The sequence below is a fragment of the Oryza sativa genome, chromosome 4, assembly GCF_034140825.1.
Source record: "Oryza sativa Japonica Group chromosome 4, ASM3414082v1".
NCBI lineage: Eukaryota > Viridiplantae > Streptophyta > Magnoliopsida > Poales > Poaceae > Oryza > Oryza sativa.
Window position 1 is genome coordinate 5,736,367 of NC_089038.1, and position 22,861 is coordinate 5,759,227.

At 41.1% G+C, this 22,861-nt stretch overlaps 2 protein-coding genes and 1 long non-coding RNA gene across 6 annotated transcripts; 1 reads left to right on the top strand and 2 right to left on the bottom strand.

Moving 5' to 3' along the window:
• The first annotated feature begins 1,031 nt into the window (after positions 1-1,031).
• Positions 1,032-6,083, top strand: LOC4335103 (probable amidase At4g34880). Its single transcript, XM_015779661.3, has 5 exons — positions 1,032-1,630; positions 1,749-1,963; positions 4,019-4,258; positions 5,088-5,286; positions 5,396-6,083. Exons 1-5 carry the CDS (start codon positions 1,118-1,120, stop codon positions 5,750-5,752), a joined length of 1,524 nt encoding a protein of 507 aa, XP_015635147.1. The 5' UTR covers positions 1,032-1,117; the 3' UTR covers positions 5,753-6,083.
• Positions 6,084-9,418: 3,335 nt separating this feature from the next.
• Positions 9,419-11,385, bottom strand: LOC136356113 (uncharacterized). The gene is made up of 4 exons (XR_010740815.1): positions 11,106-11,385; positions 10,887-10,988; positions 10,003-10,083; positions 9,419-9,733 (listed from the first exon to the last, which is right to left on the bottom strand). It is a non-coding gene; the product is annotated as an uncharacterized lncRNA (long non-coding RNA).
• A 608-nt stretch (positions 11,386-11,993) lies between these two features.
• LOC4335104 (uncharacterized) lies at positions 11,994-22,632 on the bottom strand. Of its 4 annotated transcripts, none has more exons than XR_010740814.1 (12): positions 22,422-22,632; positions 20,665-20,857; positions 20,502-20,576; positions 19,949-20,055; positions 18,015-18,072; positions 16,286-16,345; positions 16,140-16,214; positions 15,829-15,975; positions 15,004-15,058; positions 14,579-14,711; positions 13,974-14,185; positions 11,994-12,396 (listed from the first exon to the last, which is right to left on the bottom strand). XR_010740814.1 is itself a non-coding variant. In XM_015780710.3 (12 exons), the coding sequence occupies exons 1-12, from the start codon at positions 22,505-22,507 to the stop codon at positions 12,373-12,375; spliced, it is 1,215 nt and encodes a 404-aa protein (XP_015636196.1). In that variant the 5' UTR covers positions 22,508-22,632; the 3' UTR covers positions 11,994-12,372. The 4 variants fall into 4 exon arrangements, 2 of the variants coding, with proteins under 2 accessions (XP_015636196.1, XP_015636195.1); XR_010740813.1 differs by having other exon boundaries at positions 15,829-15,978; XM_015780710.3 differs by having other exon boundaries at positions 14,589-14,711.
• Positions 22,633-22,861: the final 229 nt, after the last annotated feature.

The following is a 22,861-nucleotide window of genomic DNA, read 5'->3' on the forward strand; positions in this document are numbered from 1 at the left end:
AAAAAGCAAATACTAGCTGCACCCGGTTCTTATACTATATATACTTGATGCAGAAACATCAATATCTTCAACAAACAGTTGAGTGCGTTCATGAAACACAGGGACATGTTGATATCGTCCTCAACCTACAAGACATATGCTGTAATTATTCCCTCAGGTATCAATCAATTCAGTTAACTTTTATATTTCTCAAGTAGAAATCATACGATATCACTTTAAAATAACATCATGTTCTTTCACTGTGTTTTTTTTTTGCAAATACATCTAAAAATACCCGCTGCAATGCGCGGGGTATTGTGTAGTATGTGTTGTCAGTGTTGATATCTCCTCCCTAATCCAACCATCCATCCAATCGCCACCTGAGGTGGAATGTTTGTTTCTCAATTTTTCACCTTTTGCATTCCTCCCATTTGCTTTAAGATTCATTTTCAGCTTACCAAGTGAACCTAAGAAAGCACACAAGAATCATTTTATAACTTAGGTAATGTTTTCAGTATAAATAATGAAAATATGTAAAATTGCCTCATGATCGACTTAAAGGAAGAATACGATTAGTTTAAAATGTTTGACGTGTAACATATCCAATATTAAAGTTTGAGTATTGCTATCCATACTTAAAAAAAATTAAAAACATATAGTGTAAACTCTATATATATGCAGTGCAAATGTACGAGGAAACTATCGTTAAAGGATGACTAAGATTTATCTACGTCACCGTAGTTTTACTCATGATGACGTAGATAAATATCAGGCTTCCATTTTGTATCCAACAATAATTTTCAGGTTTACACACTATATATGAAGTTGCACTACATATTTTACAAAAATACCTTACAAAGTTTTTACAAGCAAAGCTAATAACAATTCTCACTAAAAAAAAATGCTCTTGACCATTTGATTTTAACCATATGAAAGTTACAGTACTCACAGCATGCAACATCTGCGTTTGAAAAGTTTTTAAGAAAAAGTTTGCATGCAAATGAAAGTTTAGGTGTGCAAATAGGATGAACGCAACCGTTAAGAAGCAAACCAGACTTTCTCACTATGTTCTGCTGCTGCCGTATTGTTAAAGACAGCAGTGCACGTCTGACCGGAAAAACTATCCAGTTTGAACGCCATGGCTCGGCAGCCCGCGCTCGTCGTCGTCGTCGTCGCAGCTGTCGCGCTCGCCGGCGGCGGCTCGCTCGGCTTCGAGTTCCATGAGGCCACCGTCGACGCCATCCAGCTCGGCTTCAGCAACGGCAGCCTCACCTCCACGGCGCTCGTCCGCTTCTACCTCGACCGCATCGCCCGCCTCAACACGCTCCTCCACGCCGTCATCGAGGTCAACCCCGACGCGCTCGCCCAGGCGGCGCGCGCCGACGCCGAGCGCGCCACCGGCCACCGTTGCGGCCCGCTCCACGGCGTGCCCGTCCTCCTCAAGGACATCATCGCGACGCGCGACCGGCTCAACACGACGGCCGGGTCGCTGTCGCTGCTCGGCGCGGTCGCCAGGCGCGACGCCGGCGTGGTGGCCCGGCTGCGGCGCGCCGGCGCCGTCGTGCTCGGCAAGGCCAACCTCCCCGAGTGGGCCAACTTCCGCAGCTCGCCGGGTCTCCGCGGCTGGAGCGCACGCGGCGGCCAATCCCGGGTAAGCAGCCGGCGGCAAGCTCGACACAGCTGCCGCCTGCCATGGCGATCGAACGCAAGCTAGACTGGGCGTCATCTAACTGTTTGTGTGTGTGCGCGCGCACGTGTGACGTCCGCAGAATCCATACGTGCTCTCGGCCGATCCGTGCGGGTCGAGCACCGGTCCGGCGATCGCCGCGGCGGCGAACATGGCGGCGGTGACGGTGGGGACGGAGACGACGGCGTCGATCCTGTGCCCAGCGGCGGCGAACTCGGTGGTGGGGATTAAGCCGACGGTTGGGTTGACAAGCCGGTCAGGTGTTATCCCGTTCACAACTAGGCAGGACACCGTCGGGTAAGTTTTTATTTTCACCAGCTGTATATGCTAAAAATTGTTAATTCGTACCCCCTCCGTTCACTAAAGGAAAATGAGTTTTAGTCATTAAGGTGCCTAGTCATTGGAGATCACATGTTGATCACTGTTGATGATATGTAACCACCATTATACCTTGGACGTATCTTGATGGCTATAATCCGGTTGTTAAACGTACTATACCTTCCAGTTACCAGCCAATACTTGGTAACAATAGGTTGAACTAATAGTAACCGAGTAAATATTGGTATTATTTTGTAACCAAATAGTACTTGGTAAATAAAAGTGCACTATAACCCTTGGCTCTTACCCCCTCCGTCCTAAAAAACGACCAATCCTGACTATGAATATGAACACACAAGTGTCCAGATTTATAGCTAGAATTAGGTTTTTTATGGGACAGAGTAGTAGTTATTAAATACCTATTGCCACCAAGAACAATATTAACCTTGGTGGCTAAAAGATATGGTCACACACAAGAACAATCCATACAGATCAAAATATCACCATAATATAAACAAAATAATTATGGCAAATCTGAGTATATTTGATTGAACAATACATTGTAATAGTCAGAAAATAACTAATACTACTTAAGTGTGGATGTCACACCCAATCACTTCTAATACAAGAAAAATATATGCCGTACATTTATAGAATTTCAAAGCTTGGGACAGGTTTGTGACCACAGTATGCTTGGCATGTATATAGCAGAAGGCTATTGATACGGTGCACCTGATAAAAAAAAAGTTGGGGTCAAACCAAATAAGAAAGGTTGCTCATGTATATAAGAAAAGTTGCTCAGCCCCACTGCCACCGCTGAGCCCTAGGTTTTGATGTCTTTGAAGTGTTTCTATGATGGAGATGTGTTCCATGGCGAGAACAGATAATAGCTGCACTTTTCAATTGGAGTCCTCTGTATTTTCAAATAATTATCTTAAGTCCTTCAGTCCTTGGTTGTCGTAGGGTCCTCACATATACAAAGTGTACTAAAACGTTGTACGACTTGGAGTAACCAAGCCATTAAGATGTTGGTTGCTAGTGATGGACTATAGCCACCAAATTCCTTGGTAACTAAATCCATGGTTACTAAAGGCATGTTTTCTTGTAGTGACGTTTCATATTATCAGTTATTTTAACCTTTTTTTCTAGGTTGATTAAATTTATAGAAAAACATAATAATATTTTCAACATAAAACAAACATGTTTTCGAAACATATCCAATGTTATATCTAATGAAAGTAATTTGGTGTTGTAGATGTTACTAAATTTTTCTATCAATTTAGTTAAACTAAAAAAGTTTAACTAGAAAAAAAAGGTCAAAACGACTTATAATATAAAAAGATAGTTTGTACAGTTTATTAACAGTAATTATTTCTTTGTAGCTTTATTAAATTCATTATTGGGTATTATGTTTCTATTTTCAAATTAAGTATGCATTGGCATAAATATGAGTACGATATTTTAGTCATTTGGTTTTATTTTTTTTATAAATTAAAATATATTTATTCAAATATAAATTAATTTATTTTTTAGAATTGATAACCAAAAATTCATAAAAAATAGTTGCAATTGTCCGATATTTACTTGGCATCTAAATTGTGTGGAAGATGCATCCCAATACATAGTTTCATTGCTTTAATTATTTGTTACTCTTGAACTCGAAAAGTTAGAATAAAAATAATAATGCCATGTTGTAGTTGTCAAGGGGTCACATATTTCTTACCTTTTCCTTAATTAAATAATTCTGCAATTGAACATTAATGATTATCAATTTATATCAGATATGGAGTCAAACTACTATAATATCATCCTACAAACAATATTGGTATTTTTTGGCCTTTTCTTCGGTTAATGAGGGGATTTCCTAACAATGTTGTATGAATATAGGTTTAGAGGTTGTAAAATTGACCATATAAACTTTATGAGCATAGGTATATCTTATAGCCCATTTTTCTTAATTTGACATCTAAAGTATTTCTTATCCTATCAAAACATTAATTTTACATATGTTGAATTTTGATTTCAAATACACAGACCGTTATGTCGAACAGTGGCAGATGCTGTCCATGTGTTGGATGCTATTGTGGGTTATGATGCTCTTGATGCCAAAGCCACAAAAGCAGCATCGAAGTATATCCCTGCTGGTGGATATGTGCAATTCTTGAGAATTGATGGGTTGAAGGGTAAGAGGATTGGCATACCAGACGGTTTTTTTGATTTCCCAAATGGAACTGTCAGGAAGATGGTGTACAAGCAACACCTCAACACAATGAGGTAATTTTTTAAGGATCTAGACCATAGCCCAAATAATATTTATTAGTTAACTTAGCAATATATATCTAACGCGAGGATATTTGTATCGTTTACGTAAGATCCTATGATAAGAATATTATGACGATACTTCAGTGATTTTTCACATTTTGTAAGTATATATAGGAAGACTACCTCTACGGTCATCTCTACTACGACCACTGTTATCCCCATCAGAGATAATTTTAAGAACCGTGAGTTCTACTCTGGTAGAAAAAAATATTATACTAATATACTGTAAGTTGTGGTGGTAGTATAAATAGATATGACCTATTAGATGAGAAACATGAAAATTTAGGTTGCTGATATGGTCAACGTAATTCGTTTAATTTGTGACACATGATGGGATTGTGCCAAAAATATATACATAGTACAAGGAAATAAAATTAATATGAGTTGTGTATTGAAGAAAAATAATGTTGGGTTGTGTAAGTTATCTTGCCTTGACTTTGGGCAGAAAAGACAATGACTTCAAAGTTCAAAACGAGCAATTTAGTTCATACATGAAACCCCAACACCCCAGCTAACAACCATGTTGTTATCAATTAATGCTTATATTCCCTTTCGGAAGTTGGTATTGGTGTATTGCTACAAGAATTAAACTAAAAAAATGGTTGAAGATTATTTTTACCTATCACATTTCAGAGGTAATCATCAACGAAATTTTTGAACCTTCTCTCTTTTCCCTGTACGATGCTTTGTCGAAGTTGTCTAATATCATATATGTAGCAATTGAGTAATTTTACCAGAAGTAAACTACAACCATTTAATTAATTGTTACTCATCTCTGAAGGCAACAGGGTGCAGTTGTAATCGAAAACCTCGAGATAGCTAATTTGAGTGTCATATTCGATGGCACTAAAAGTGGATTGCTCACCGCATTGCTGGCCGAGTTCAAGCTAAACCTGAACAACTATCTGTCAGACTTATCATACTCGCCAGTTCGTTCTCTCGCTGAAATAATTGCATTCAACAATGCACATCCTGTCGAAGTTAGTCCTAACACAATTCACTAATTCATACTTAAATCCTTTACCTTCTTTCAAAGCAAGATAAACCTCTAAATTTTACTGACAGAATTTCTGAGCTACTGAGCTGCAGGAGGAGCTGAAAGAGCATGGACAGAGCATCTTGCTGATGTCTGAAAACACAGCCGGGATCGGCCCTGCAGAGAAGGCTGCGATCCGTCGTCTCAACGAGCTGTCAGTGAATGGGGTCGAGAAGCTCATGAACGATCATCAGCTGGACGCCATCGTGACGCCGGACTCCGCCGCCGCCGTCGTCCTCGCCTTCCATGGCCTCCCCGGCGTGGTTGTGCCGGCAGGGTACGACGAGAAAGGAGTCCCCTTTGGTGTCTGCTTCGGTGGATTGAAGGGGTACGAGCCGAGGCTAATTGAGATGGCTTATGCCTTCGAGCAGGTTACCAAAGTGAGAATGCCTCCAATGTTCAAGCCATAGATTATGCAGTTTAAGGTTGCAAGTGTAAAAAAAAACAAACTAGATGATATCCCGAGTGTTGCTGGTGTGCCGTTGCTCAAAATTGTTTGGTTTCAGGTTACAAATTTTCAACCAGTGTGTGAGAAAATAAAGTACTACTTTTTGTACTACTACTCCCTCCGTCCCAAAATATAAGCATTTTTAGCTATGAATCTAGACAAGCCAAAAGTTGTTATATTTTAGGACGGGGTAGTAAGTATTACCTCTATCCCATAAACTGTTCATTTGTAGCAATTTCATGATAAATTAGTGTGAAATGAGAGAGAACAAAATGTGACCTATTAATATGAAAGTATTCCATCCATCTCAAAACATTAGGGACTTTGATTAAATGGAACATAGCCTAGTCCTACTAATCCTATGAATCTGGATAAGAATGGACAAGAAGTCTGTCCAGATTTGTCCAGATTCATAGTATAAGTATATATCATATATGGAGTTGCCTATGAGGCACATTTTATTTTACTTTAGGTTATCCTTCGTTCATATAGCGAATGAATTTCTAGGAATACCCCACCACGTTTGTTATTCAGGCCCCGTTTGGTAGGGCTCCGAACTCCAACTCCTAACTCTAAATTCCCACTCCAGCGAGAGCTAGCTCCTGTGGGAGTAGATACCTATTGAAAAAGTGTTTGGCTAACTTTTTAGCTCCAGATCTGAAATTGCCTTAAAAAAAATCCCCAATCCCGTCCCCGGCACGCCGCCCTTCCCCGGCCACATGCCGCCCTTCGCCGGCCACGCGCCGCCACCCGCCGCCACCCGCCGTCGGCTGCCCTGTCCCCGCCCTTGCGTCTCCCGCGCGCCGCTGCCCTGTCCCCGCCCGCACGCCGTCCTCACCAGTCGCCGTCCTTGACTCGCCGCGGCGACGGATGAGCGAGCTCCACGGCAGCAGCGGACGAGCGAGCTCCGCCCTGTCCCCGCCCCCGCGCCGTCCCTGCCAGTCGCCGCCCGTGCGCCGTCCACTCGTCGTCCCTGCTCGCGCCGCCTGTGCGCCCGTGCGCTGTCCCACCCACGCGCCGCCGACCCTGCGGCGCCGCCGCCGCCCGCTGCCACCGATGCCCGCCGCTGCCGCCCGCCGCTGCCACCGCCGACGTCCGCCGCTGCCACCGCCGACGTCCGCCGCTGCCGCTGCCGACGCCAACGCCGGCCGCCGGGGTAGACAGGGGTAGTTCAATGGCATTTTGGTGTAAATACCCTAAAAAATTAAAGGGTAGTGGGTCTTTTGGGGTGGAATGGAGTTGTGGAGCAGAAAAACCCAGCTCCACCCCCGTAGTACAAATTTGTGGAGCAGTTCTGCTAACTCCGCTCCAGAAAATAGAGAATCTGTACCGTTTGGCACAGCTCCAGCTCTAGGTAAGTTGGAGTTGAGAGCTGGAGCTGTGCCAAACGGGGCATGAAGTGTGCGACTGAATTGGAGTTTTCCATCTTGAATTATATATCAGCACATTCATCTCTTTTATTTATCAGACGACACTTTAAATTGTTTATAAAGAACCGTAAAAAAGACTTAATACTTTGTTTCTGTTGGAAAGAGATAAATATCAACCAACACTACTAGCTTGTAAATCTGACATATGTCTTTTTAAGCTTTAGGGCATATTTGATTTCTCCGGCCTTCCCCTGATCCAAGCTTGAAATGTACACATTCAGAATGAAAAATAAAGCACACAAAATATGTATAGGATTTGGAGGCATCGAGAACATTGATCTGGCCAATAAAGAAGCTTAGGTAAGAACAACCTCAGCATGTTCTTGGTAAGGTTAATTATTATATTTTCTGTTTCACTGCATATTTCACTGTTTTTTCTTCTCAAGTAAATTGCATTGTCTCTACCTTGACTTTACTTGCACTGGTGGAGAAACCATCTTCTGTCGGTTGGTAAAGATGGTCGGCCAAAATACACAATAGTCCCGGTTGCAATAAAGATATCTTTAATCCCAGTTCAAAAGGTTAGAGTAGTTTTTTTATCTTTAGTCCCGGTTAGTATTACCAACCGGAACAAAATATCTATTTCTAGTCCCGGTTGGTAACACCAACCGGAACAAAAGATCTCTATTATCTTTAGTCCCGGTTGGTGTTACCAATCGGGACTAAAGATTATAGTCCCGATTGGTAACACCAACCGGAATAAAAGATCAGCATGCGCAACATGGGCGGCGGAGAGTACGAGGCCAAATCGAGGAGGAGGAGGAGCAGTTAATATATTCTATCTCCTCCCTGGCCTTATCTCTTCCTCCTCCATATCTCTTCTTTTTAGAATTTGTGTGTGTATTTGATTTGTGTGTGATGTGAATGTGATGTATCTGTGATGAATTTTGTAAAATTTATGATGTATCTGTGATGTATCGATTTGGGGAGTTGAGGATTTGAGGATTTGGGGATAATTTATTTGGGATTTTGGGATGGGGATGGGGTGAAATCAATATATTAAAAACAATGAAGAAAAGAAAATAATAATGGAGCAACCGGATCTAGCTAGCCTAGCTCTATCTTTATATTTAGTCCTGGTTGGTATTACCAACCGGGACTAAAAAGACTCTATCTCACCAACCATGACTAAAAATGGATTTTTACTCCCGGTTTTTTCACCCGGGACTAAAGATAGTGATCTTTAGACCCGAATTGGTAGTCCGGTTTGAAAACCGGGACTACAGTGAGGTTACGAACCAACTCACCGGGAGTAAAACCCCTTTCTCCACCAGTGTTGACATATAATGCTATTTAACGGAACATATTGCATTTCTTTTGTATTTCTCTTTTTCTTTTCAGTGTATGACAATTTTGTGGAGAAGCCGATAAAGGGTCTTGAGTGTGACAAAAAACTCCAGTGCCATAGCTATTTTCATCTTCTTTGGATTTCATGTTGTTGCAATGCTGCTGGGGGTATGACGAGCGAGGAGATTCAAACTCACCCCCAGTTGTTTAGAACCATACATACTACATACATACTAGTAATTTGTCCATGCTAACGCTACGGTGTAATAATATTTTGATTAATAAATTATATTATTAAATTTCATGTTAGTCAAATTACATTTCTAGAATCAGTCTCAAATGTTAATTTAAGACAAAGGGCAAAAATATCATATTGTCTGAAAAAAATAATTTAAGACCATCAACTATATCTAGGCTAAATTCTTTCCCATGAGTCGCTTTTTAAACTGCTAAATGGTATGCGTTATGCGAAAAGTTTATATAGGAAAGTTGTTTTCAAAAATCATATTAATATATTTTTTAAGTTTTTTTATAACTAATACTTAATTAATCATGTGTTAATCTATCGCTCCGTTTTCCGTGCGGAGGGGAGGGGTTCCCAACCTCTCCAAAAGAAAACAGCCCTAATCACCTCGACACAAGTCTAGGGACAATATATGTCCATGTGTGGCGGGGTAAAAATAAATTGAAGACACATTGCACGATTAGATCCAGACATTCATTTCAAAAGCATTATAAGACCAAGTGCATAGACATTGAAATGCCAAAAATTGACCTGGCATGGCCAAACTCAAAATGAAAGCTAAACCCTGTAAACATTCAAATTCTGTTTCTCACACAACATCCCACATTCCACTTGCTTTGATTGGAGTGAATATGGTTAAGAATATGTTCATCTCGGATCCAAAATATACCTTGCTTAAGAAATAAGTTGACATGCATTGCAATTTTAAACAAATATTAAATTTGTTAGCTTGACCTTTAGAATTATAATAAATCAGTACCTATTCAGGATATTCTACTGATTGTAGTGAGGTACACAAAAGAATGCCAAATTACTGCAAATAAAAGGAGCATCCACATTGGTCTCGACAATTCTAAGTCATTGCTTACATGGTCATGAAAGGGCAGTCACATTCTAATTCTGAAACAAGAAAGCAATACCTACATAAGGGTGTTACAGGCCACATAAGGGTTATAGGCCTCCCAACTGCATTTGCATGAATCTGGAATAAAACAAATAGTGGCAATCCATTTTCAGTTAAATGGAACACACGGAGTTGAGAAATCAATATAAAATCAAATGCAGATGTTATAAGTCATAACCAATTGATTTTTTTTAATTGTAAAAGCAATCAAACAAGAAATAGAGGGCAAAGTTCATCGATCATCAACTAATAATACCTTAAGTAGTCCTGCATTCTTGAAGCAGTCAAAAATTTTGGTTAACAATGAACATGTTATCTGATCATTTCAGATGAGCGGGATGCCTAACCTGAAATCTGCCTTGGTTTGTCCCTACGGCAAGATGAGTGCCACGCTGCGCCCAACCGATAGAAATTAACATTATAGAGACCTGTCAACCACAGCGTCTCATCCAACCATAACCAAGTCCAATATAGTTAAAGCAATTGGTTTCTTAGGACTGAAAACTTTATCGAATTTCAGTCTCTCAGGAATTTTTCAGACAAAAATTTTGAGAAAATTCTTTCAGGTTATAAATCCTGAACTTCTATGCTGCATGTTGGACTGACGTACATTACTTTTTTTCTTCTTGATCTAAAAGTGAACTTAAGCAATTCTAATCCCAGAGATGGCCCTAATTAAAATCTGCCTGTCCAACGGTGCCTGTTTTTATACATACATGCATGCAACAAAAAAAAATTAAAACCGTTTATTAATCTATTATCATTGATGAATAATTATAATTAGAGCATTTGCCTTATTACAAGATTAGAGGAGCATAATAGGTAAATGTAGATCAACCAACTCCCTTTTTCATGGCTAACATTTGATAGAAAATCCTCCATAAAAATCCATCAAATGTAATATTTATAATGCAATTACAATGTAAGTATAATTAGGGTTAAATAAGTCACATTAAACTACACAAAACAATTGCTAGGTACCAAACAATCTGTCAAACTCATGATCTCTGTCATGCAACAGAACAATGGAGCTATAAAAAGATTGAAAGAACTGGATAATAATTTGGAAAGCCTGAAAACAGGAACTACGTGCAATTTGGGCCAGCAGTTCACAAAGCAAATGTACAACAATGCTTGTTTGTTCAATCGAAATTAAAGAAGTGAACTTCTACAGTGTATGTATGTATGATGAGAAAAATGTGGACGACTGCGTAGCATTTCAATCTCATACCTGCTGTGTGGGTTCCTGCTGCTATGGAGGCTCCTGCTGATGTTGCTCGTAATTGCCATAACCATGTATCCATTGATGTCCCGTACTCCTGTCGGGGTTAACCTGTGGACAAGCAAGATGCAGCTAGCATCAACAGACAAGAATTCAACTCTGTACACAGAAAAACCCCCCTACAAATCCCAATATGCTATCACGGCAGAAAATCCACAAGATGGCGACCTGGAGGAAGGCCGCCCGGTGCCCTAGTTCTGTGGCCGCCCGTCGAGCTTGTCCGTGGCCCTGACTGAGGCGAGGAAGGCGTCACGGTGAGGGATACTGGTCGGCAGGGGATTCCGGTGGTGGCGCGACGGATAGCAGACGATGGAGGCTCATCGGAGACCAAACGACGGCGGCGCGACGGAGACTGGCAACGGCGTGACGAAGGCCAGCGGTGGCGGATCGACGGCCTACGGGGCGGCGGCAATTAGGGTTGGTGGCAGTGCGCTCCTGAGGGGGGCACAATACGTCGATTGCGCGTGCAGGGCAAGGAGATGCGCCCGCGCGGGGTAGGCGAGGTGAGTCGATCAGGATCGTTCGATCGGGATAAATGAATACAGAGCGTAGGATTTGATGAATGAAATATGAAGGATGTAAGACCCAGTTGTTGAATTATAGGGTAGATGCAGAGATTTATGCTTTGATGCAAATTGTAGCACGCACCATCTTCCAGCATCACATTATCTAGCTCTTTTTAATGATGTAAATCATTATTGCAAGATTGCCATTAGAAGATTACAAAAATTCCACTATAATTATCATCCGAGTGGCATACATGCAAAATTAAAAAACCAGTGGCATGCATGCAGGTAATTACTATGTATACATAGATTTGTAAAAATATTGTGGAAATGATGTGAGGGGTAATGATTGGATATGTTTACATGTTGATTTGTTTAATTAAATAGATTGTAGATGATGTTACATACTTGCATGAGGTTGAATATGTAATTATTGCTAGTGGGTAATGATGTGGCATAGTTGCATGTTAAGATTTAGAGTTAGTGGGTTGTAACTTTATAGAAAGTAAGTATAGATTAGCTACCAGTACAAGATGTAATATCCTCGTGATAAAAAAGTTAAAATATGCTTTCTTTGCACGTCTTCTTTCAACATTGTACAACGGCGCATAAAAACTATACAAAGTCTATTTAAAGTACACATGTACATCACATATCTTACACAATATCGAGCACACAAGACTTGCTAACCACAAACTTTTCCAAAATCATGTACGTAAGATCATTCCTTGTGTTGCATAACTGGAATCGCAGTCTCAACATTCATAACACAAGCAATCCTCTTCCTTTCAACTCGCCCCAATGGCTAGCCCAGTAAGGATCCTGAAACAAATTCTCATTGTTGACCATGAGATGTCCCAGTAGATGAGTACCACTTCTCAACCATGCTGTTCTTCCCAAAATTCGTATTGGTTTGAAACTGTTGCGGATCATAGGTCCAACGGAGGTGTTTCCTGTTACATGGCATGGCCTGTCAACCTCAACTTTTTCATATCATAAGTTACATATCACCACTAGAGAACAGATCTCTTTCGTGGTAAAAAAACACAAATTTCTCGGATCTATAATCTTTAGTGATTTTAGTTATATCACTACTAAAGATGTTTTTTAATACCGGTTGGTAACACCAACGGTACTATACAATCTTTAGTACCGGTTGGTAATAAAAGATAGTTTTTAAGTCCCGGTTCAACATTGTCAAACCGTGTCAAGCCGCCCCTCAGGATCTTTAGTATCGATTGGTGTGACTAATACTTGTTCCAGTTGATGTTACCAACTGCTACTAAAGATTATGTTGATCTGTAGTACCGATTGGTGTTACCAACCAGTACCAAAGCTCATTTCCCTTTTATATGCCTTCTTCCTCCTCTAGCTCGAACCATTGTTGCCAAGAGGAGGAAGAGAAGTGCTGCCAAATTTTTTTGGAAAGTATTTGGTGATATTACACGAATCGAAAGGATCTAAAAGGTTAGCAATTTCATCCTCTATTGATGTATGGTTAACATATTACATTTCTAGCTATGTTTCTACACATTTCTCTCACAAAAAGTTGTGGAAAAAGAGGAGAGAATAAACTTTTAGAGAAAATAAGAGTACTTTAGAATTTTAGAGACATTGGATGAAAATGTTAAAAAAAAAGACAACAAAGGAAAATTATAGAAAATGAAGGAATAAGAACAGAAAACTAAGTCCATTTTTTTTTAAAAAATAGTTAGAAATAAGAATATATTGAAAATATGCTCAGAATTTTAAAAAACTTCTAAAAATAGTTAAAATAAGTATAATACATGAAAAAAAATACTTACAATTTTATAAAACTTCTAGAATTTATATATAATTAACCATAGCTCTGATTAAGTCCATTTAAAACTCATTAAAATCACTAGAAATAAGAAGAATTCATTGAAAATGTTTTTAGAATTTTAAAAAAGATAATACATGAAAATGTATATTTACAATTATGATGTTTTAAATTATTAAATGCTTATTTAACCATTTTCACCTTCGTCGACTTCGTTTACATGGCCGATGCATCTACATGAAATAAATAAATGTAAAGGAAGTCGAGGAAGGTGAAAATAATCTTTAGTATCGGTTGGTGACATCAATCAGTACTAAAGTGTTGATCCTTAGTACCGGTTGATCTTTAATCCCTAAGGATCTGACTCGGTCTGACAATGTTGAACCGGGACTAAAAACAATGTTTAGTGATTGTACAGTACTAGTGGTGTTACCAACCGGTACTAAATAACATATTTAGTATGGTTGGTAATAGATCTGAGAAATTTGTGTTTTTTGGTACCACGACAAAAGATTAGTTCTCCAGTAGTGATAGCCAATACTTGATAATTGTGACAAAAAAAAGCAAGAAAGCAAAAATAGTTATCAACAATCTCACACAGAATAAAGATATTGTTTGACAACAGCGAATAGTTGATAATTGTGAAAACAAAAGCAGGAAAAGAAAACTAGTTATTAACAATTTTAGTCATCAAAATAATTATTATTCACAAGTAGTGACGGATTTTACCTTGTGCAGCAGGTCATGTGCAATGTAGTCCCAAGGAAGAGATACTGACATCAAGCAACATTTTAGAGGCAGAAGCTCATCATCAAAGCGTTTGTTGGTAGATGCAGCCTCGTAGGCATGCTTTGCTAGTTTTGATGCAGTAGATGCTGCACTATGGACAAGGGCCCGAAAGCTATTTCCTGGATCTTTCTTTGATCTCTCATGGCTCTGATCTGGTAGAAGACAATCATTCCCGTGTGAGAGTTTGATGGATCAACAACTTGCACTAGAGCTACAGTAACCCAAAAAGTGAATGTGCATGTCTGGGGTGGGGCAGTAAGGATATTTGGAAGTAGTTCTAATGTTGTACATTTGTTATAGAATGCAAAATGCAAACTATAACCTAGCATTGCACCAAAAAGTGATAACTTGTAGAGAAACAAACATTTCAACAACAGTATAAAGATACGACAGTAGTTTACCAATTACCATAGCAATATATGTGTGTCATTATTTTAACTGAGTCCCAAATCCATTCTATTAGAACTACTCATTACAGATAATGCATGATTGCATGTCACAGCATGATAATTATGGCACTGATGATTTGGGACTCTCAGACTAACCATAACTGACCTGCTATTCCAGAAACAGCTACTTCAACTTCTCCACGTCCTTCAGGGCCCCTCATATAAAGTTTATCAAGTTTAGTGCGGTCATGCCCGAGTGAGAATAAGCTCTCAAATTTTGATCTGCCAGCTATAACAGGATATCAGAAAATGTGAAACCTACAAGGAATGAAATGTTAGGTACCTACAATTTTTTTAAACAGGAAATCCACTAGTTGAGCAAAGGGTTGATGCAGTTAAAACCAGTACTATCAAACATATGATTCTATTAGATTTAGCTATGGAGGAAGAAATATGTTGACAGGAATATTAATCATGTGACAATAGTTTCTGTGCAGATAAAGTTGAAAGGAAGCAAATACTTCAGAAGACCAACTGAACAATAGTTTCCTTGGAAATACTTAGATGGACGAAAGACTAACCATCATAAGCTTCTCGAACGTTTTGGTAGCTGACGTAGCCTGAAAAGAGAGTTCTCTGCAATAATAATCACAGAAGCCCTATGTAGGTGAGAAACTCATTAATATTGTATGACATTATACATCATAAAGTTGTGTTGCAGAAGCAGATATCTTCTAAAGCGTAACTATGCTTTGAACAAGAGTGATGCCAGTAGGCAGAGAGAACCTGTCAATAGTTCTAAATTTATATTAAAATAATTAGGAGCATAGTGAAAGATGTGCACAACTGAGAAGGCACGACTGAGCAAGCCCTCCAAAGCATATAAAATATTATTATATCTATAAAACTAGAAAAGGTTGAGGTGCCAAGAAAATACTACTTTACTATGGCACTGATAATATGGGGCCTGAAACTGTTGTCCTTGTGACCACAATAAATTACCAGTTGCCAACAACCGAAGTTTAACAAGACTCTTATGGGTTTGAACAAATGCTCACAGTTTTAAAGTAGATCGGTTTTAAATGAATGATCACAGTCTTAAAGATATGATGGATTTGGCACTCAATTACTACCGGAAACAAGAAAGTACTGCAGATCGGTAATGTTTAACAATGCATAACTCTTTTAAAAACTGATTAAAACTTCTGATCTTATGTGACATTATCTAAAAAAATGCAAGATGTGATAACATATATTTCTAACTGCAGAACTACTCACAACAAAAAAAGTGATTTGAAGTTCTTTCCATCTGAAAATGGTACTACAAAGAAACCTGCATCGTATGTGTGTGTGTGTGTGTGTGTGTGAGAGAGAGAGAGAGAGAGAGAGAGAGAGAGAGAGAGAACCTTTGGTGGTTTTTCTTGTTTGCTCCCAGTGTTTACCCCAGATAGCACATTTGAGCTAGGATTTTTCGATTCAGTGTTTTCAGGAAATGCTGCCCCATCATGTGCATTGAGAATAACACAGTAGCAATGTTCAGGGTCTGATAAAACCTGCTAAAATTTGAATGACCACGTTAATCATTAGGGTTTTCCTATAGAGTATATATATGAAAACAATGAAAACAATGCAATATTAAAGATACATCCATATGACAACACTTGTTAGAACGCTGAACACTATCTCTTCTACTAGGGGGAATTAAATGGGAACTTACAACTGCATCAAAGGTATCATCGAAGTCATCAATTGAGAAACAAATATTGGGGTATGCAGGTACCGTTTCTACTGCCTGTTCAAAGAAACAAGAATGTATATAGAAAAACCATCTCTTTTAACAGAAAAGGCCAGAAAAAAAATCACCTTCCTTCGATCAAGATGAAAATTTACGCGGCTCGGGGATGCATACACAGTTTTTGTGACCTGTTTTGATAAGACAATGAGTTTGAGATGGAATTACTTAACACTGAGAACATGTTAAACTTTAGCTAGGGTAGATAGCATTGCAACAATGAAATACAGAAGTTAAGAGTTAAATAAAATGGAACAACTCTTTCAGAGTCAGGTTCATTTCAACCCAAGGCTTGGAAGAATAAAGAAAACCCAGCCAAATGATCACACACGAGGCTTTCTGCAGTCCTTGAGGGCAGGAGGTACCATAATCCTAGCAGTCAAATACACACCATCTAATGGCTGGAAAGGTTTTGTACCGCCCGCCACGACGGCCTATTGAGAGCAGGTACCAATCTATTTCTAATGGTGGGAGGGTAACATGGTAATTTCGCATCAACTATTTCTCCCCATCCAACGACATTACCTCCTTGGCTCTGCAGCTCATGCGCTGTCTCCCCGTCTTCCCTCTCCTGCCGACCATCGCCCACCTTTGGGACAGACATGGCCGCCGCCGATGTCAGGGGTGCCAGATATGGCCGAGGGCGGCGGTAGCTGGGAGGCTTCCTCGATTTCATGGGCGGCCTAACAACGAGAACGATGAGCAGACAGTGACAGCGATGACCTTTGCGTGGCAGATGTGGCAGTGGACCGGCTCGACGACCTTCTGATGCGCTAGGAGGAGAGAGCAGGGAACGTGGGGGCAGGTGACGGCAGGGACCTCCCTCCACCCTGGTCCACTCCCATCGCCGCTGGTTCAGTACTGAGCTGAGACCCCACTGACCTCTCTTCCTCTTTATTTTTTGTTTGTTGCTATGAATTTTGTTGTTGGGTTTGCTGAACCAAACGTAAATAGCTATATGCTGGAATACCAGATTACAGTGGAATTGGCAGTTTTATATTGATGAACTATAAAAACAAGATCCAGAGCTTGGATCTGCTGTAAATAATAGGATATCGATTCATGAGAAAGTCTTGTTCTTTGAGTTACGCATTATTTTTCCTCATCCAGATTCCTCCCTCTGTTCAGATCAAAGCAGCAGACTCAAATTGGGTGCCATCATGTGCATTCCCCTTGCAAGGCATCCTCCCTGATCCTCTGATCCCATTCCCATGTCTGTCGTGAGAAACGGATATAGATACCTAGCATTGCTATTTTTAACTTTTGGCCATCATCCTCCCAGCAAATCAATGGTTAGATTTGAATGGTACCCGTCATTACCTTGTACCTGGTGGCACCTCTTAAGGATGGTAAAATCCTCTAAACACACAGAAGCCTGATCCAGTATTGTCTGTGTTCTGGACTGTTTAGCTCCAAAACAGGTGAAACAAAATTTAAAGGAGTTGCAATATGCAGATTTGAACCAGCATCTTTGTCTTTCAATGTAGGAAGGAATCAAGTGGATAGGACCATTGTTCGTAAGAAACAATACTAGGTATTAGTTGGCAAACAACTCGAATAGCTGTTAATCTTTTAAAGGATTTTCTCAAGACAATTTAATGTTACCTTCATCAGACTGTGTTCCTACAGAAAAACCTGACTAGTGAACCAAGAAATAGCCAGTTCACTCACTGGCCTGGTTTAAAACTGTGGATAAAATTATGGAATGTTCTGAAACAATGAATATATAAGTAGTCATGAAACAAAGCTCAACATTAAACATCACGAGTAAGTGGCACAGAATGCTTACTTGTACATTACCTTATAAACTGGTGATAATGGTTTGCTTTTCTCTGCACGGTTGCAAAGATCCATGATACTGTACAGTAGATCATAAGAAACACAATTGTTGAATAATAATTTGCTATATATATCAACTAAGGAGGAACATATGACACAATCAGAGGTCTCAGTTTGTGTGACAATGGATATTGTTGCACTCCAAATATTTGTGAGTACCCCCCCCCCCCCCCCCCGCCCCAAACACCCACACACACAATGATGCCAGTATAAATTAATAACGAAAGATATCTGACTAGTTCTGTAAGTTAGAAGGTAACCTAGATCCAGTTCACAACTGCTAGAGCGGGGAAGAAACAGAAAATAGAAGCATAAAACTAGTACAGACAACATGTGGCAACAGTGTCACATTTGAGCAAAGGAAGGATAAGAATTTAAGAGAATATACAGGCAACTTTTTTACTGACAGATTAGAAGTTTAGAACCATTAAGTTGCACATTAGAAAGGATGTGCATCACTAGATCACCAAATAAACTTTTCCTTGTTAACATAAATAACTGAATGCCAATCATTCAAGATAAATACTAGGTAAATTTTGCTACAAGACATCGTGACTTCACGATTTTAGCTCTAGGACACCGCACGGAATGACTTTTGGGGTAATACACTCTATAAATGTGGTAATTTGCCAAGGGACACTGCACCCATTAAAATAATAACTTTCGCTGGAAGGAGAGAGAAAAATAGCGCGAAATGTCAAGAATACCCTTGGACCCACATGTCAGCTCTCCCATCTCTCTTCTCTCTATCCCCCCCTTCCTTCCCACGCTTCCCTGCGCCAGTCCGCCACCACTCATCGATTCCTCGCGCTCTAGCCCGCCGCCACCACCTCCCGCCAAAGCTGCTTGCCGCCTCCTCACGTGCGCCCGCCGGACATCCGAGCGCCGCAGGTGGCTCCGGATGCGCGCCCTACCCCGCCGCCTCCGACCGCCGGACAGCTAGCGCCGCCACTGGTTCAGGGCGCGCGCGACTGCCGGACATCCGAGCACCGCCGCCTCCTCGATGCTGGCAAATTAATCGAGATTCGCTATAGATGTTTTTCTCTCGTGGCAAGAAGATGGATAATCAAACAGACCTCCAAAATTAACAGCTCATAGGCGGACCATGGACACCTGGACCATGACGAGCTCCCACGTGAGCTCGAACACCTTGGCGGAGATGGCGAGCGCGCCCTTCTGCCCGTTCTGCGTCGCCTCGATGCTCACCTGGCAGTCCTTGGTCCGCGCCATGAAGCTCACCATGCCGGCGATCTCCTCTAGCTTGGCGATGATGTCGGCCACCGACGCGCCGGACACGAAGCGCATCCTCTCGCCGCGCTCCTGGAACAGCCCGGACAGGTCGAAGCTCGGCGACGATGCAATGATGTCGAACGCGTTTAGGATCTTGGGCCGCGGCATGCGCGGACACTGGACACAGTCGTGGCAGTACGCCTCCCCGACGTGGCGTCCCCTGCCGGCGGGCGTGGTGCCGAGGTAGGCGCACGGAACACGTTGTTGGTCAGGTCGGCGAAGCGCGTCGCCAGCTACCACCGGTGAGCCGTCCCGTGGCGCCACCTTGTCCGCATCGCCGGCAAACCCATCTGTGGCATCGATGGAGGAGACATCGATGGAGGAGACAGAGAGACAAGAGAGATGGGAGAGCTGACATGTGGGTCCAGGGGTATTTCTGACATCTCATGCGGTTTTTCTCTCCTTCAAACGAAAACTATTATTTTAATGGGTACGGTGTCTGCTGGCAAATTACCACGTTTATAGAGTGTATTCCCCCAAAAGCCATTTCGTGCAGTGTCCTATGGCTAAAACCGCGAAGTCACGATGTCCTGTAGCAAAATTTGCCTAAATACTAAATACAAAACATGCAGGATATCTTGAGAGATTTGTTGCAGAAACATTACCTGCATATTGCAACTGTAACAGAGTATGACGTGTGAGCAATTAAATTCAAATAGAATGAACGTTCCCAATTGACATCAGCTAAATTTATATTGGTGATCTTTTCAAGCTGCTCCACATAAAACAAAAGAGGCCAAATAGAAAATCAAGACAGTATGTATAAATGTAGTATAAGAAATTGTTGAGCTCATGCTCTAGAAAGTATGTTATGAACCAAACACTAGCTTATGAAAGTAAATTTACCAAATTTAAGTCTGTCAAATTGTGGCAGACAATCAAGTACATGCTAAAGAAATGCAGTATAAGACTTGCTGGTGCAAGTGTAAATGTGCAATGAATGATAAATATTATTGGAAAGAAACATGAATGAAAAAATATGTTATGGTTGACAATACATGATGATGTAGTTCATCTTGATACAGTTTCAAACAGAATAACTCAACAGTAAATTACAGAGAAATTCCAAAATAGAAAGAAGTCTTGAAATTTTCCTTCTACCAAAAGGGACACATGCATTTATTGATCAAGTTAAACAAATAGTCTAGCTTAATTTACCTTAGGAGCCCATCTTCGCACAAAAAAGGGAGGTGGATTTTCCATGTTATCACTGGACCTGTACCCGTTCAATTTCTGCACCAACATAGAATATTGAGCTTCAGTTAGCATACAAGACCACACCGTCAAGCTAAATAAGGGGAATCAATAGATTGAAATGTACCATATTATTAACAAAGAAGACAAGGTCATCCTCTTCCCTCCCCTTTGAAACCCTACCATGCACGAAGAAAAGATCAAGTATTTCATGCCAGAATTTATCATCCATTTCCACGTCTGATGCATCAGCTTCAGCATCAATAACTGTCCAGCCGATCAAATCTGAATGTTTTTTCACCATACTCAGCAGTTTGTTCCTAAAAAAAAGTACAGGACAGAAAGTTGAGCACTGGTTAAAGGATATAAGTTTTCGCAGAAGATGAAGATATGCTTAAATAGAACAAAATCAAATCTCTTCCTATTTCCAATGCATTACCACTAGGGAGATAACTTAGCTCTGACCAGCATCATTGGGTGGTATGTGTTACAGTGGGGTATGATGTTGTCCTTTTTTTTTCAGCGGAAGTCACAAGAATGATCATTTTGGTCATGTTTTCCTTAGCAATGGGATCAAGAGCGCTCTTCAAGCATAGAGGACATCAGCAAGGGTTAAGGTTAAGCATGCAGACGGAGCTGCAAATCAAAGGAGGGTGCTTTGCTTGTTGAGATAGCTTTAGTTCTAGTGAAAATGACAACTGAAGTGAGATGAATGATCGATAGTCAGCAGAGACAAGACTTCCGAAGCTGAAACTATTGTTTATTTTGTCCTGGGTCCCCCATGATCTAATCACATCACTGCTAAACCTAGAAAATAAGGAGAGGCTGAAAAGAAGCCATTCAACAAAGAAATTCAATCTTTACATGAGATCATCTTAAAATAGCAACAAGAGGACCACTGCTCAAAGAAAAGAAAAACTCCCAATATGAACACAGGTTAACAAGGTTGAATGGCAATCTTGGTTCCATCGTAAAGACTAAAGAGCGGTGTTACGATATAAAATGGTATCATAGATAGCTCTAAGGTCTCAGTAAATGTAATTTCACTCGAATGCATTGAGCATCAATGAGCAATAACTTGTGCTAGATTTCAAAACATTACTTTAGGTAATTGAAATCGGAATCGCTAACCATCGTTTGACAGATTTATGAGCCTTCAATCATTCGGTTTTTTAGCCGTAGGATGGTTTGTGAGATCCGTGCTTGCATCTAGCTGCTAATTAACTAGGTCCACGTTACTGTTCCCTGGTGTTAAACTAGCCGTACGTGTTTTCCAAAGTTAATTTGTTTATGATCCCCACACGTACTAATTACATCGTACTTACACTATAATTACATATTAATTACATAGGTAATTTTAGTGTATTTACGATGTAAGTCTGAAAATTACATATGTAATTTTAGTGTATTTACGATGTAAGTTTGAAATCTACTTGAGCCCATTTGAGCCCACGTGAGCTTTAGATTTGTCCACGTGACCCGTTTGTTTGTTTTTTGTATTTTGTTTGTGTATATTAATGTCATCCATTAGATGTTGATCTGAAGGGTAAGAAATCTGTATGATAGGAGGCCAAAAAATATGTCACATGATGTATAGGCAGCCTCGATTGAAATCGATATGTGCAACTGCCAAGCTAGGAATTTCACAACTTTTGCAACATGGAAGGGCTGCCCAAAGCTCACAGAAGTGAAAAATAATTAAAAAAAAAAGAGGAGAAAAATCATCCTCGGCGGCGGCCGGGCAGCCGAGGGGTGGGCGTCCAGGGCACCTCCCGCGGCGTGGATGCGAGGTATGAGCCATGGCGGGTCCTCCACTCCTCGGGAGGATCAGTTGTGGTTCCCAATTTAGGGATTGGAGGAAGGGGATATAGGTGCGTGCCGTACCTTGAGGACGAGGCCCCGGAGCCGCTCTCTACGGCGACCTCGACATCTCCGGAGGAGGACGGCTGGTGCGGAGGAGGACCAGCCATCGAGAGAGCGGAGAGGAAGAAGGAACGGGAGAGAAGGGCGGCGGCGATCGGCGGTGGATGGCCGGATGCGGCCGCCGCCGGCGACTCTCGGTGGCGTTTGGGTGTTGAATGGGTTTATTACGGGCAAAGCCATCGTGGCAGGTTATTCTGTTCTACTATAGATGGCCATCTGGGCCGCCCGGCACGGCACGGCCCAAGCCCGGCCGTGCCTGGGCCGAGGCTTGTCGGGCCGGCACGGCCCGACCGATGCACCGGGCCGTGCCGTGCCAGCCCACGGGCGGCATAAACGGCCCAGGCACGGCCCAATACTAGTCGGGCCGTGCCGGGCCGGCCCGAAGGCACGATGGGCTATTG

Bases quoted from the DNA above. Each gene is read 5' to 3' on its own strand.
- LOC4335103 (XM_015779661.3), top strand. From the start codon at position 1,118: ATGGCTCGGCAGCCCGCGCTCGTCGTCGTCGTCGTCGCAGCTGTCGCG. The intron at 1,964-4,018 runs GTAAGTTTTTAT...TCAAATACACAG, and splicing joins ACTAGGCAGGACACCGTCGG to ACCGTTATGTCGAACAGTGG. The intron at 5,287-5,395 runs GTTAGTCCTAAC...ACTGAGCTGCAG, and splicing joins ACAATGCACATCCTGTCGAA to GAGGAGCTGAAAGAGCATGG.
- LOC4335104 (XM_015780709.3), bottom strand. From the start codon at position 22,507: ATGGCTGGTCCTCCTCCGCACCAGCCGTCCTCCTCCGGAGATGTCGAG. The intron at 15,979-16,139 runs GTAAGTTCCCAT...TTCAAATTTTAG, and splicing joins ATGATACCTTTGATGCAGTT to CAGGTTTTATCAGACCCTGA. The intron at 14,186-14,588 runs GTCAGTTATGGT...GTCTTCTACCAG, and splicing joins AGCTGTTTCTGGAATAGCAG to ATCAGAGCCATGAGAGATCA.